Below are 15,988 nucleotides of genomic sequence, written 5' to 3' on the forward strand. Positions count from 1 at the left end.
ACAAGCGAGAAAACTGGGAAGCTAACATCTTTATCAAGTAAGCCCTGTAAAAATTCCATTCCAAAAGAGAGTTGGCTGGGACTTAACCTCTTAGGTTAGTGTACACACTACCTCTGGCTACTCATCACCTCTCATCTTAATTGTCACAAAAGCTTATTAATTGGTGCCCATGCCTCCAGCATTCCTAAAGTACAGATTTGGTTGGAGAGTGTGGGGAAGGGGGAAGGTTTGAGGGGGAAAAGGTATTTGGAAAAGTTGGTGCAGGGAATGAAATAATTAAATAGGGAGGAATAAGAGCATTGTTTTGCTACAAGAGCCCAGTTGACATCAGATAACACAAATTTATAATGGACCCAAACTGAATAGCTGCATGACCATCATTCATAAGCATATGCATTGGACCTCAGTAGTTTAGGGTTGCAGTTTAGTAAGTCAAGAGGAGAGCAGTGTAATATTGAATTGATTAAATATAGGGTCAAGATTGGGAAGGGAGGAAATCAAAGCCTTAAGAGAGTGATGAGCAGTGAATGGTTGGAGAGGAAGACTGTGAACCAAGTACTGAATTTCTTGAGGAAAGAGGGAGAATGATCTAAGGGTTGATAGATAGCTGCCAGCAGGATCTGGATTGGGTAATATACTTAGAGTGATCTTCAAAGGTGGAGAGGTTGCTGAGTGAGGGTGCAGAGGGGGTGTGTGTCTAGAAATGGCAATGGGGAACAAGGAATATACAATTCCTCCAGGACCAGGGTGTCATGCATTATACAAGGTGTAACCAGATGGCCAGGAACACAATATCTTCTGGGAGAAATTTATTCTCCATGAGTGCCAGAATATGGAAGTAGCATAAAAGGAAGAGGTCTAAAATGAAAGAAGTTTGTTAACAATAGGATGAGGATTCCGAAGGATGTAGTAGAAGAGGTGAACAGAACTGGAGCTGGACATGGGAAGGGTGGGGTGGAGGTAGATGAGGATGAAAGAACAGGAAAAGGAGGTTGTTATTCACTTAGGCAGCTGGAAACTTTATATGACAGGATTAGGAATAAAAGTGGGAGGCTCTTTTTGGCTTGCTCTACCACCCTCAAGAGTCCTGTAATAGCAGAGGATGCATCAGTTCTCTTTTAATTGTTAGGATCGCCAGAGCAACCCAGGCAAGTCACTTAACCTTTCAATACCCTTAGGCAACTGTCTAAGACTTTAAGTTGTAAAACAGGTACAATTCTGCATTGGTAAGGGGAGTTTCCTCCTCACCTGTAGCTCCCTATACCAATAAAATCACTGTTGGGGGGGGAGGGGGAAGGAAAGAGAAGAAAAGGGAAAAGGAGAAGGGGGGAGGGAGAAAGAGAAAGAGTGAGAGCGAGAGTGAGAGCGAGAGAGCGAGAGGGAGAGCGAGAGAGAGAGAGAGAGAGCGAAAGAGAGAGAGAGAGAGAGAGAGAGAGAGAGAGAGAGAGAGAGAGACAGGCAGACAGACAGAGAACAGGCATTGCAAATGGATAATGACATGCCCAGAAATGAGTTTAGTAATAAGATAATACACTGGATCCTGTTTGGGAAATGGCATAATACTTTCATCGATTCTATACTGCTCGTTGCTGCAAAAATCAATATTCTCCTATTGATGTTATATGCTTACAGACCATGAGACACTATGATCTTAGAAGAATCAAAATTACTGGGGCAGAGCCAAGATGGTGGCTAGAAAGCAGGGACCTGCATGAGCTCCTCCCCCCCCCCGCCCCCACCCAGGTCCCTCCAAAAACCTATAAAAATGGCTCTGAACAAATTCTAGAGCTGCAGAACCCATGAAATGGCTGAGGGAAGCAGGGCTCCAGCCCAGCACAGCCTGGATGGTTGCTGGGTAAGGTCTATGGCATGGAGCTGGAAGCAGAGTGGAGCAGAGCCCCGTGTGGGCTGCGCTCTGACCAACCAGACCGGGAGCTGGGCAGATCAGGCCCTAGCACCCTGAATCAGTGAGCTGTGGCAGTTACCAGACTTCTCAACCCACAAACACCAAAGACAACAGAGAAGGTTAGTGGGAAAAGCTGCTGGGGACAGAGTGAAAGGAGTTTGAGGTTCAGCCACTGCCCTGGGGGCAGCGAAGGTGGTGCAGCTCTGAGGACAGAACTACAACTGCAGTTGCTTCCAGCCCCAGGTGCACCTGGTGGGAGGAATTGAGTGGCAGATCAGAGCAGGAGTGCAGAGCCTACTTAAGATCTGAGTTGAGGTCCGGGTTGGAGGTCCTTGGGGGAGGAGAAACCCTAGTGTGACAGAGTTTACTGTGTAGAAATAGCTCTGGAAACAACAACGCAACCCCTCAAGCTTGGGACAAAGTACTCTCTGCTCTACAAGCAGTCATACCCCAACAAAAAACTCAAGGGTCAAGTAGTTGGGTGGGAACATGAACAGGCAGTGAAAATAGACTCAGATTCAGACTCGGACTTTGGAATCTTTCTTTGGTGACAAAGAAGACCAAAACATACAGCCCAAAGAAGTCAACAAAGTCAAAAAGCCCACATCAAAAGCCTCCAAGAAAAGCATGAACTGGTCTCAGGCCATGCAAGAGCTCAAAAAGGATTTGGAAAAGCAAGTTGGAGAGGTAGAGGAAAAATTGGGAAGAGAAACGAGAGTGATGCAAGAAAACCATGAAAAAGAAGTCAATGACTTGCTAAAGGAGACCCCCCCAAAAAATACTGAAGAAAATAGCACTTTAAAAAATAGATTAACTCAAATGGCAAAAGAGCTCCAAAAAGCAAATGAGGAGAAGAATGCCTTGAAAGGCAGAGTTAGCCAAATGGAAAAGGAGGTCCAAAAGACCACTGAAGAAAATACTACTTTAAAAATTAGACTGGAGCAAGTGGAAGCTAGTGACTTTATGAGAAATCAAGATATTATAAAATAGAACCAAAGGAATGAAAAAATGGAAGACAATGTGAAATACCTCATTGGAAAAGCCACTGACCTGGAAAATAGATCCAGGAGAGATAATTTAAAAATTATTGGACTACCTGAAAGCCACAATAAAAAAAAAGAGCCTAGATATCATCTTTCAAGAAATTATCAAGGAGAACTGCCCTGATATTCTAGAGCCAGAGGGTAAAATAGAAATGGAAAGAATCCACCAATTGCCTCCTCAAAAAGATCCCAAAAAGAAAACTCCTAGGAACATTGTTGCCAAATTCCAGAGCTCCCAGGTCAAGGAGAAAATACTGCAAGCAGCCAGAAAGAAACAATTTGAGTATTGTGGAAACACAATCAGGATAATACAAGATCTAGCAGCTTCTACATTAAGGGATCGAGGGGCTTGGAATATGATATTCTGGAGGTCAATGGAGCTAGGATTAAAGCCAAGAATCACCTACCCAGCAAAACTGAGTATCATGCTCCAAGGCAAAATATAGACTTTCAATAAAATAGAGGACTTTCAAGCTTTCTCAATGAAAAGACCAGAGCTGAATAGAAAATTTGACTTTCAAACACAAGAATCAAGAGAAGCATGAAAAGGTAATCAATAAAGAGAAATCATAAGGGACTTACTAAAGTTGAACTGTTTTGTTTACATTTCTACATGGAAAGATGATGTGTATAATTCATGAGACCTCAGTATTAGGGTAGCTGAAGGGAAAATATATATATGTGTATGTATATATATGTATATATATATATGTATGTATAGACAGAGGGCACAGGGTGAATTGAATATGAAAGGATGATGTCTCAAAAAATAAAATCAAATTAAGGGATGAGAGAGGAACATATTGAGAGAGAGAGAGAGAAAGGGAGAGATAGAATGGGGTAAATTATCTCGCATAAAAGTGGCAAGAAAAAGCAGTTCTGTTGGGAGGGAAGAGGGGGCAGATGAGGGGGAAATGAGTGAATCTTGCTCTCATCAGATTTGACCTGAGGAGGGAATAACATACACACTCAATTGGGTATCTTACCCCACAGGAAAGGAGGAAGGAGATAAAAAGGGGGGGGATGATAGAAGGGAGGGCAGATGGGGGGAGGTAATCAAAAGCAAACACTTTTGAAAAGGGACAGGGTCAAGGGAGAAAACTGGATAAAGGGGGATAGGATAGGAAGGAGCAAAATATAGTTAGTCTTTTACAACATGAGTATTGTGGAAGGGTTTTGCGTAATGATACACATGTGGCCTATGTTGAATTGCTTGCCTTCTTAGGGAGGGTGTGTGGGGAGGGAAGAGGGGAGAGAATTTGGAACTCAAAGTTTTAAAAGCAGATGTTCAAAAAAAAAGTTTTAGCATGCAACTAGAAAATAAGATATACAGGCAATGGGGCATAGAAACTTATCTTGCCCTACAAGAAAGTAAGGGAAAAGGGGGTGAGGTGGAGTGGGGTGACAGAAGGGAGGGTTGACTGGGGAATGGGGCAACCAGAATATATGCCATCTTGGAGTGGGGGGGAGGGTAGAAATGGGGAGAAAATTTGTAATTCAAACTCTTGTGAAAATTAATGCTGAAAACTAAAAATATGAAATAAATAAATAATGATTTTAAAAAAAAGAATCAAAATTACATGTAACCAAAAGGGCATTGGCAAGATGCATGGTGGCTACATATGGGCTGAAGTAGGGCACCAAGGATAAATTGCTCATGAAAAGTGGGCTAAAAGGCATCATCAAAGACATCTATGACTGGAAAAGATGGTAGAGGAGTCATGGAGTGAGATCCTAATGAGGTGTGATTGAAAGAATATTGGTCTTTAGGATCTGGAGACCTGAGTTCAGATCCTGCCTTAGGCATTTATTAGCTGTGAAAGCTTCAGTTTCCTCCTCTGCAAAACCTCTTATACTTCATGTGAGGAAAGGACTTTGTAAACCTTAAAGTTTTATAGAAATGTGGGTTATTTTTATTTTTATTGAGACACAGAAGGTGAATAACCGTGGTGTTATTCTGGTATCTTTAATGTAGTAAAAAACAGAGAAGCTTCTAGACGTGGCAATTATGGCAAATACTTAAGCATCATAGGAATTATAAAATTAAAATAGTCATCAGTGAAAATCAGGAAGTGCGGTCTCTCCCCTTTCTCCTGTTGCCGCTGCCATCACGGACACCCGCCGCGTGCAGTCAATCAAGCTGGCTCGGGTCACCAAGGTTCTGGGCAGGACCGGTTCTCAGGGCCAGTGCACCCAGGTGCGCGTGGAGTTCATGGTCAACACGAGCCGGTCCATCATCCGCAACGGGAAAGGCCCCGTGCGGGAGACGGACGTGCTCACCCTGCTGGAGTCGGAACGTGAGGCCCAAAGGCTGCGGTGAGACCCACCGGTGGAGGCCCCTAGGCTGCTGGTCGTGGAAGGACTGCTAAGGGATGTGTAAAATAAAGAGTTTTGTCTAAAAAAAAAAAATCAGGAAGTGCTACTGGGGGCCGAAGATTAAAGTACTAGAGCACCTTAAAAGAGAGATTTAGCACCTGTGGCCTTTTAAAATAGTGATACATATATCAGATTACCTTGGCATTAAAGGGATTAGATCATCTGTCATTCTTTTCAATGTCTTTCTAAAGGGGTGGGGGAGAGGGAGTGATAGGAGCTCCAAATTAGCCTTTTAGTATTCTTCAGATCTTGATTCTAATCTCACCCAAACCCAGAGCAGCTAATGAGACAAGACATCCTCACTTCAGATGCCAGCTGTTTTTTCTCAGGGCAATACACACTTGGTCAGATAATAGGATTGGTCAGACTGCTTTGAGGAGGCGCTATGAAACAATCTGTACGTAGTAGACTATGCCTTTGACCTGTAATTGCTGAAGAGTATTAGACACTTGGAAAGGAGGGAGCAGGGATTTCTTGTTTATTCTTACGTATTTAATAAATGTCAATAAATGTTCAAAAAAAGCAATAAGAAATGAGCTTTACTGACTCGGCAACCAATTCACCCAGGGAATAAAAAATTTGCTATTGTAGTCAACAAATTGAAATATCATTATTACATCTATTGATCATTTGTTTTAAATAAAATATCACTACAGGGTATGCTTGAAAGACTGTAGGGCCCAATGAATTACAATCATCCACACGGAAAAGACTCAAATATCAATGTGCAGGGATAAAAGTGTGAAATGTTAACTGAGTTATTCATGCCTTCTCTTAGAATGTGTATTTGGGGAGAAATCTTTGACAGTGTTTGTTATATGTGAGAAAGCACATCAATGCTAAGGAAGAATAGGAAAGAGAGAATAAATATTAGCTCTGTTAGCTACTCAGAGAATAATTTAATAAGAAATATAAAAAGGAAAGTAAGACAGGGTGAGGGCCAGAGGACACAAAATACAATGATCTTTGTACTTTCTGCTGGAAAGGTGGTGTGTCAATTGTAGGTGTTATCATCATTACTGAATATTTACTTCTACCTTGTGCTAGGTCTAATCAAACAGACTGAAAGCTTCTTGAAGAAAATATTGAGTGGGATGGTGAAGCCCTCTCATGGAATCTGGATCTTGGTCTTTCTGTGAGTTAAATGGGATGAATGGCTGGCTCAGGGCTTCTGATTGACAGCTAGGCTAAGTTTCGAGTTACTAAAATCATTGAATTGTAGCTTCACCAAATAAAGAAAAAAAAAGATGTTTTTCACTTCTTTGTTCCTGGGTTAGATTTCTCCCGAGATTGTGAGCCTGAACTCCACCAATGAGAGTAAAAGGTCGGGAGTGGGGTAGGGTGGGGGGGACCGGTTTGTGTTAGGGTATAAAAGCTAAGTTCTGCCCTCTGGGTGCAGCCTCTACCTACTGATTGTCTGGCAGTTCGGAGATCGCCCTTTCTCGTGGGATCCTTATAAAGAAGTTTTCTGTTTCTACCTTGTGACCTCAGACTCTTTTAATTAATTGCTGGGGGATGGTCTCACTCCACACAATATGATTCTAAATTCTACGCTGCTATCCTTTCAGACTTAAATGACAAAGTTTCATCTTTTGCACCTCAGCAGGCTCTCACAAGGGGTGTATATGTATGACATGTATATGTCAGCTAAAAGTAGGAGATGTGGCAAGAACACAGCAGGCCCCCGATGTGAGGTGGAGTGAAGCAGTAGCATTGGGAGGCCATTGGCACATGCAGCTGCTATCCACGGGATCCTATGATCCTAGAGATGAGCACTGGGTGGGGAGGCTTGAATACGAGTACCAGGACTTTGTTTCTTTGAAATTCCTGGATTTAGGGTTATACCTGCAGACAAAAAAAAGGGTTTGAGAGCAGTCAGGACTTGAGGATTCTGAGTTGGAAGAAATGTTCAAGTTGGATGTGTAAGGGGTAGAATATATACTGAAGTGACTCGTCCAACCCCAAGGTGCACAGTCAGGCTGGATGCACAGCGCAGTAATAACAATAGCTATAGTCAGCATTTATATAACATGTTAAAATTTGCAAGTCACTTTATACATATTAACTCATAACTTATGTATAGTAACTAAACATACATATATAATATATGTAAGTATATTAACTCACAACAGCCAAGTGAGGTGGAGGTTATTATAACCGGTTTAGAGATGAGGAAACTAAACTCACTTGTATAAGGCAAGTGCTCCCTCACATAGAGGTAGAGGTACAGGGACACTCTCAAGGTCTTTCTGAAGAACTTTAGTATCTATTATGAGACATGGGAGACTCTAGCATGGCGTGGCCACATTTAAAAAAAGAGATTAATAAATTGGGTATTCAACTATAAAAATTGGAAAACCAACAAATTAAAAAAACACAAACACCAAAATAGAAATCCTGAAGAGATTTTAAAAATCAGAAGAAAAAAACTATTGAATTAATAAACAAAACTGGGAGCTGTTTTCTTTTTGAAAAAACTAATAAAATAGAGAAATCATTAGCTAACTTAATTTTTATAAAAAGAAAATAGAAAACTAAATTACCAGTTTAAAAAAAGTGAAAAAAGGTGAACTAACAATTAATGAAGCATAAAAAAATTATTGGGAACTATTTCACTCATATACATGATCATAAATATGATCATCTAAATGAAATGAATATTTACAAAAATATAAAATGTCTAGATTAATAGAACAAGAAATAGAAGACTTAAACAACCCAATATTAGAAAAAAAATTGAACAAGCCATAAATGAACCCCCCAAAGAAAAAACAAAACAAAACAAAACTCAGGACCAGATAGGTTTATTAGCGAATTCTAGCAAATATTTAAAGAACAATTAATTCCAATATTACATAAAATATTTGGGGAAAAAATGGGAAAAAGAGTCCTACCAGAATTCTTCTATGATACAAATGTGAACTTTTTACTTAAACCAGGGAAAATAAAAAAAGAAAAAGTAAACAAAAACTATGGACTAATATCCTTAATGAATGCTAATACTCCCCTTGGACATCTCATTTCCCTTGGGCTTCACTCATTTTGACTTCTCCACCAGCACTCATTTAGGATGTCTTTGACTTCTTCACCATCCTGTCTCCAACTACCTCTCCCTCTTCCCTAGACTTCTCCCCACCCTTCCCCTCTAGCTGGGTACCTTCTCCCGTCGGCCCTTTTCAGCCTTCTTTTGTGTTTGCTGTCCTCCATTAGATTGTAAGCTCCTCAAAGGCAGGGACTATCTTTCTTTTTTTATATATTCCCAGAACTTAGCACAGTGCCTGGAACATAGTAGGCACTTAAGAAATGTTTACTATTGACTTAACAAATACTGATGCAAAAATATTAAATAAAATATTAGCAAGGAGACTACAGCAACACATCACAACACATATCACATAATTTATGGATTTATACCAGGAATGTAGTACTGCTTCAGTATTAGGAACACTATAAAAAAACAGACCATATTAATAACAAGAACAAAAAAATCATATCAATAGATGTAGGAAAAGTTTTTGACAAGATACAATATCCATTCCTGTTATAAAAAAATCTACCAGAATGCACAGAAATAAACATGTCTTTCTTAAAAAGTAGTATCTAAGAAAAAGAGCCAGCAAATATCATAAATATATTTTTGGTTTGTCTCTTTTTAGCTTAGTAGACTAATGAGATAATTCAGAAAATATAGCTATGTAGGACAAATTATGTCACTATGGAAACCGTAGCTTTCCTATTCAGACTTCTCTGATCCCCAAAAGAAGTCTATAATGACTGATTTCTTTTTGTCCATGGTGTGCAGTGAAATGTTGGTTTCCTCAATGAGATATTTCTAAAGTGATTAGCATAGTGCCTGGCACATAGTAGGTGCTTAATAAATGCTTATTCCTGCCCTCGCCTCCCCTTTGCCTTTGGGTTTTGGAGAGTGAAAGTGGCAGTAGCCATGGTTGAGAGGAGTATCAATGGATATGTATGGCCCTAAGTAAAATGACAAAATTAGCAGTTTTTCCTCTGCTCTCTAGCTCCCTTTCCCCCAATGCGTCAGGGACCCAGAGAAAAATAAAAATAATTCACACTAAGGTATTAGCATCTGATAACAGCTTGATGTGTTAACCTTCCCAGGGGTATTAAGTTTTACTAGTGGATGCCAGGAGAAGAGAGTGAGGTATGAATCTTTAATAGTGGAATTTTCCAAGTATGCCACCTAGTTGGACATTTTTTTTGTTCAGGATGCTCTCCCTGGCACCCCTCTAATCATACAAAGCAAGAGACTGGCCACTTCAAAAGGCCAGCTGTGGGATGTAGAGGGGGGTTGGTGGGGATGGAATTGTGGTTGGAGAAGACAGGCTAAGGACTGAATGTCAAGTCTGGGGACAGATAATGTGGGCAGCTGTCAAGGATGTCACATACAAGGAGAAACAATAAGGGATAGGTTTTCATGCCTAAAAGTTTCTCTCCATGACATATCATACTTATTTTTATGCTAAGTTGCTTGAGATGTAATAAAGCATCTAGTAAATAACAAACAGTAATTTACAAAGTAGTTCAAGTGCATTGAATGCCATTGAAAAAAGATGAGAAGAATGAGGTAAAGAAGAATAGTTCCCATTTATTAATTGTTTACAAAGTACTTTGCCTACATTACCTAGTTAGTAATGTACTGTGGACACATTAAAAAAAATGAATTCAACTTTATTTTCAGGGCCTCCTCTTCCTCTGAACTTCCCTCTCTCTTCCTGCAATGAGAAAGCAAGAAAAACAAAACCCATTACAAACATGCATAGACAAGCAAAAGAAATTCCTACATTCCTAGGCAGTGTCCAGAAAAACATGCCTCAATTTGTACTCTTGAGTCCATCACATCTGTAAATGGAAGTGGGTAGCTTGTTTCATCTTTGGCCTCTGAAACTGTGATTTGTCATTGTATGGATCAGAGTTCCTAAGTCTTTCAAGGCTGCTTGTCTTTATGATATTGTTGTTGTATAAATTGTTCTCCTGGTTCTTCTCATTTCACTTTGCATCAGTTCATATAAGTCTTTCCAGGTTTCTCTGAAATCATCCCCTTCATCATTTCTTATAGGAGATTATTCTATCACATTTATAGACCATAACTAATTTGTTCAACCATTCCCCAGCTGATGGGCATCTCCTCAGTTTCCAATTCTTTGCTACCACAAAAAACGCAGCTATACTTTTGTACATATGGTCTTTTTTTGTTGTTTGTTTATCTCTTTTGAGTATAGATCTACTAGTGATATTGCTGGCCCAAAAGGTATGTATAGTCTAATTGCTTTGGGGCATAATTCCAAATTGCTTTCCAGAATGGCCAGACTATTTCACAGCTCCACCATCAGTGCATTAAGGTACTTGTTTTTCCACAGCTCCCATAGCTTTCCCACAGCTGATGGGTATAAGGTGGTATCTCAAAGTGTTGTAATTTGTATTTCTCTATTAGTGATTTAGAACATCTTTACATATGCCTCTTAGTAGCCTGGATTTCTTCCTCTGAAAATTGCCTATTCATATCATTTGACCATTTATCAGTTGGGAAATGACTTTTATTTTTAAAAATTTGAATCAGTTCCCTGTATTTCTTAGAAATGAGACCTTTATCAGAGAGATTTGATGCAAAGAATTTTCCCCCAATCCTCTACTTTTTAAATTTTAGTTGAATTGGATCTGTTTGTACACAAATTTTTAAATTTTATGTACTCAAAATTGCCTATTTTGCTTCCTACAAACATATATCTTGTTTTGTCATGAATTCTTCAGGGAGCCAAATGTCAAACCTTGCCTGAGGTGTGCACATACATGCCTTGTCAGGGCTTTGCTGAACAAGAAAGATTCAGTGCTCTGACAAGTTTCCATGTTTTCTTGGACTGATAAATGTTGGGCAACACCAAGTTTGGACAGAACACAGAAAAACAGATATACTGTACAGCCTAAGGCAAGTCATTTCATCCATTACCTCTAAGCTCTGTTTTCTTCTCTTCCTTCCTTCTTTCTTTTTTCCTTTCTTCCTTCCTCCTTCTCTCTTTCCCCCACTTCTACAAAATAGGCATAATTTTATCACTTCTGTTTCTGACTGAGACAGGCAGGCACTACAGAAGCAATTCAGAAGAAAAGTGGAAGGAATCATAATTCATCAGCAGTGGTAGTAATGAAAGTTGATTCAACTAGAAGCAAGGCTGAGAGAGGCACCTTAAATAGGATCTCTTAGAGACATGATGGCAAGATTTTAACCATTAATATTATCCCAAATGCTAAGCACATTCCCAGGGGTCATATAATAACAGTTCACCTTCCTTCCAAGAATTAGAAAGTAGGGGAGAGAAAAAATACTTTTAGCTTGGTTGCATTTTAGGCCAAAGTAAGTTACTTTTTATGGGTAATTCAGTATAACAATTTGTTATAAATGCAGAGTGACTAGTAATTGACAGGATTTGAAAATGCACTGACAGGCTAGAGTATTCATTAGGCTGAATCTGTAAGGAAGATATTCAGTAAGGATAAATATAAAATTTTACACTTAGGTTTTAAAGAATGAGCTTAAAAAATATACCTTCAATCCCCTCCCCCCACTAGAACCTTCCTTATGAGATTACCTTTAATTTACTCTGTAGATAGCTAGCTAGCTAGATCATGTTATGTACATAGTTGTTTTCATGTGAGGGTAGAGACCGTGTTTTTACTTTCTTTGTAGGCCTAGTACTTAGAACCTTGCCTGGCACATAGAAAGCATTTACTAAATGCTTTTTGATTAACAGGATGGGACTTTTCTGTCTGAAAAAGATGTGGGAGTTTTTGATGGACTGAAAATTCAATATAAAACAGCAATGTGACTGGGGTAGCCAAAGAAAATGATAATAGGGTCTTAGGCTTCATTAAGAGAGGCCTGGCTTCCAGGGAAAGGGGATTATAGTATCCTGTTTTATGCCTCTGGTCACACTACATCTGGAGCACACTTGCTCGGTTATGGCCCCACAGATTGTTGGACGCTGATAAACCGGAGAGTTTATCCAAAAACATGAAAGTCCTTGGGTTTATGTCATATGAGCAGTGAAAGAACTGAGAGGATGTTGAGCCTGGAGAAAAGAAGACTAGCAGAAACATTACAGATGTCTTCAAGTATTCGAAGAACTGCCACGAGGATGAAGAATTGGCTAATTCTTCTATTTGGCTCTCAAGGGCAGAACCAGGAGCAGTGAGAGAAAATTGGAGAAAGGCAGATTTCAGAAGGAAAAAAAGTCTTTAACAGGAGCTGTCTAAAAATGTAATCCAATTGGCTACATTAGGAGGGTTGCCCCTCATTAGAGGTCTTCTAGTAAAGGCTGAGTGATCACAAATCAGGTAGGCTATGGTGGGGATTCCTTTCTATTATTGCTTGGATTAGATGATGGCTGGTACTTCTACCAACTCTAGAATTAATATAACTTTGTAATTTTTCCATTTAGGTCTCTGGTTTATGGATCTAAATCCTCTTGGCTGAGTTTGTAGATAAAGGTGTAGACACCAGAGCCTACCCCAGGCAAACCTATAAATTAAACAAAGTTTGTCCCTAGTGGCCTTCTACCTGTTCAATCAATATCCTTTACTTCCTTCTAGGAGCTTGACTATGTCCCAGTATTGCTAAGCAATTAGCCATTAACAAAGTTAACTGATTAGGACCCAAGGTGTGATCTTAATAATATCAAAATATTAATAGAGGATTGTAGCAAGACTGGTGAAGTTTGCTTTGATATGGGAAATTGTAGAGATTGTATGTATGTCTGAATTTCAGCAAAGCATTTGAGGAAATCTCTTATGAAATTTGCTTCTGCGTAAAATGGACATGGGCTATATCAGGGGTGGGGAACCTGCAGCCTCAAGGCCACACGTGGCCTTCTAGGTCCTCGGGTGTGGCCTTTTGACTGAGTCCAAACTTCACAGAACAAATCCCCTTAACAAAAGAATTTGTTCTGTAAAACTTGGATTTAGTCAAAAGGCCGCACCCGAGGACCTAGAAGGCCACGTGTGGCCTAGAGGCCGCAAGTTCCCCACCCCAGCTAGATTATAGTCCAATAAGGTAGATTTGGACCTAAAATGCCTTTCCTTTTCCCCGATTAGAACTGCATATGTTGGGGGTGGGTGGTGGGAGTGGGTCCATTTGGGCTTGACAACTGTTTCTTAGGAATCAGTGAACAAACATTTAGCAGAGCACCTCAGAGAAATTGTTGACTCCAACCTAGCTCAGTAATCTTGAGGGCCAGATCCTCCCAGTTCAAAGCTGTCCTAATTGTCATTGGGTTGCTATTTGAACTAGAATGAATCATTCATTCACCCAGTTGAATCATTTAATCTCTTCTGGGTTTCACACATAGGACAGGAAAGATAATACTGCCTCGGCTTGGGTGTAGAAGTCCTCCAGATGATCCTACTTCGTGAATATCACTGTGCTGACTGTATCAAGTCCCCAAACATTGCAGAGCCTCCTGGAATAGGTCTATAATCACCCAAAGTTTGTTTGATTTGACCATCTGCACAGGAACGACCAAGAAAATGAAGAATGTCTATTGTCCAGATTTCAACATGAATTTGGATGTACAACCAATAGAGCCCATCCATTAGTATGTATATTTGGGTCAGAGAGTACAGATGGATAATGAGCCAGGCACAAAGTTGAGCAGGAGGATGGGGGCCTGCTGTATTGTCTCCAGGAAACTGCAAAACTCCAAGCTTCCCATGAAAGCAAAGGCCCGTGTTTTGAGTATCAATATTCTACTAATACTGATATAGAGCAGCAAAGCATGGAATACAACTGTTTCTGAAGAATAAAATGACTATTACATAGGCGTTGATGGAAAAGCACATAGAACAAGCTTCAGAATATAACCAAATAGGAACTTCAGAGAAAGAGTAAAAGACTCTATCAAGGAATTGTGTTGTAGGAAGAGAATATGGTTGGGTCACATGGTGAGAATGAGGGATGACATGTAAACAACCAGAGTGCAGTCGAGAAACTGATGAAGGCCTCCTACTAGGTGGAACCCTTAGTGAACTTATGGGAGATTATAGACAAGAGTTACACAGGATAAGCAAGCACTAGATGGGGTTGATATCTGCATAGAAATGATGGTAGATCACAGATCTCTTTGAGCATCTGACAATCTCCAGCTTGTTTTCTCCTTTCCCTCTGGGGTTCTTTAATGACTTGAAATCTCATTTTCTTGAAAAATAGGCCTGTTGTACCAGCCCACCACTATCCAGGCACCCAAGGACAGTTAAAGGTGCTGCCCAGGAGTACGTCCCAGAAAATACAGTGGGAAAAATGCATAAATACTTATTTGAACCAGGCTAAGCTTGCCAGAGTTGAAAGGACAGCTTCTGTGACTCTGTGGTTTCAGGGATGGGAATGTATGATTCCAAAATCATTGTCAACATCCAAAATAAAAAATAAGCACCTGAATGCACTTGAGCTTTGTAAACATTATATCTATGTAGATCAAGTATTGTAATGAATTATTACTTGGTAAAATTTCATACAGGGTTCATTGTCAATTTGATGAGAGATATAATAGCAAGAGCTTCAGAAAATTTGGTGCATAGCTGAAAAGCGTGTACACTATTTACTTGGCAAAGATTTGTGGGTTTTAAATAATAGCCACAATAGTGAAGGATTCCAAAATGTAGAAGACCTTTAAAATCTTATTTCTAATGTCCTAATATTGCACTGGTTTTTGTAGTCACAGCTGTGGGCACAGAAGCCTACCTTCTGGCTCTTTAATGGGAATGGTGATTAGGGTTTGTGGTGAGGTTTCTTGGGAGGATTGTGGAAATCATCCATGCACAGCAATTTTTTTTTCTTTCATGGGGATAAATGGGAAGTGGTGAAGTTACAAATGCTTTATGCTTCTAAAATTTTAAGTGGTAGAGAGCCCAACTATTATGTATAACTTGATAAAAAGCTCTATTAAGAGGTGAACGAATTTTGTATTAAGAAACCTAAATTACATTCTCAATGCTCTCCTCAGGAGAATATGCACATATTCAAGGACTAAATCTGGGAAGGCCTAAAGGAAATCAGGCAGCCTTGCCTTTTTATCTTTTGGCTCCAGTTTAGTATCCAGCACCAGTTGCTTGTAATGAAGTTCAGTGGGAACTTGTAATTAAAGGGAAAAGCAAAGTACCTCTCTTGAAGAAAGGTGCTTATATAAGTTCAACATATTTACTGATGGAGGGCACAGTAGGAAATAGGATTAAAAAATATGAATGAGGACATTATTTGTGGATTGTACATTTTTTTTTTAATTAGCAAAGAACTGGAAACAAAGTATATGTCTATCAATTAGGAAATGGCTAAAACAAATTGTAGTATATAAATGTAATGGATTACTAGAATCATCGCTTTAGAGCCAGAAGCTACCTTGGATGTTACTGAGTTCAACCTCCTTATCTTACAAAGGAGGAAACTGAGGCTGAGAGTTACTTGAGAGTAGCTTGCCCAGAATCACACAGCTAGTGTCTGAAGTGGTATTTCAACTCCCATCCCAAGTTCAGTTTGTTTCCTTTCCGCAGGTCGCCCCACCCCCCTGCCATCAAACTTCCCTCCTGCACTGTCAGAAACAGTGAGTATGAAGAATATATCAAAGTATGGAAAGACAAGATTTAAAGTGAAGTGAACAGA

General features: G+C 39.7%; 1 protein-coding gene across 1 annotated transcript; it reads left to right on the forward strand.

The window, feature by feature from the left end:
* Positions 1–888: 888 nt before the first annotated feature.
* Positions 889–5,269, forward strand: LOC118846774 (40S ribosomal protein S28-like). The gene is made up of 2 exons (XM_036755512.1): positions 889–991; positions 5,019–5,269. Exons 1-2 carry the CDS (start codon positions 889–891, stop codon positions 5,267–5,269), a joined length of 354 nt encoding a protein of 117 aa, XP_036611407.1.
* Positions 5,270–15,988: the final 10,719 nt, after the last annotated feature.

This window comes from Trichosurus vulpecula, chromosome 4, assembly GCF_011100635.1.
Source record: "Trichosurus vulpecula isolate mTriVul1 chromosome 4, mTriVul1.pri, whole genome shotgun sequence".
NCBI lineage: Eukaryota > Metazoa > Chordata > Mammalia > Diprotodontia > Phalangeridae > Trichosurus > Trichosurus vulpecula.

What these genes read in the sequence shown, in the direction of transcription:
- LOC118846774 (XM_036755512.1), top strand. Translation starts at nt 889, where the DNA reads ATGAGGATTCCGAAGGATGTAGTAGAAGAGGTGAACAGAACTGGAGCT. An exon ending in TGAAAGAACAGGAAAAGGAG is followed by an intron (nt 992 to 5,018) that starts GTTGTTATTCAC and finishes AGTGAAAATCAG; the next exon opens with GAAGTGCGGTCTCTCCCCTT.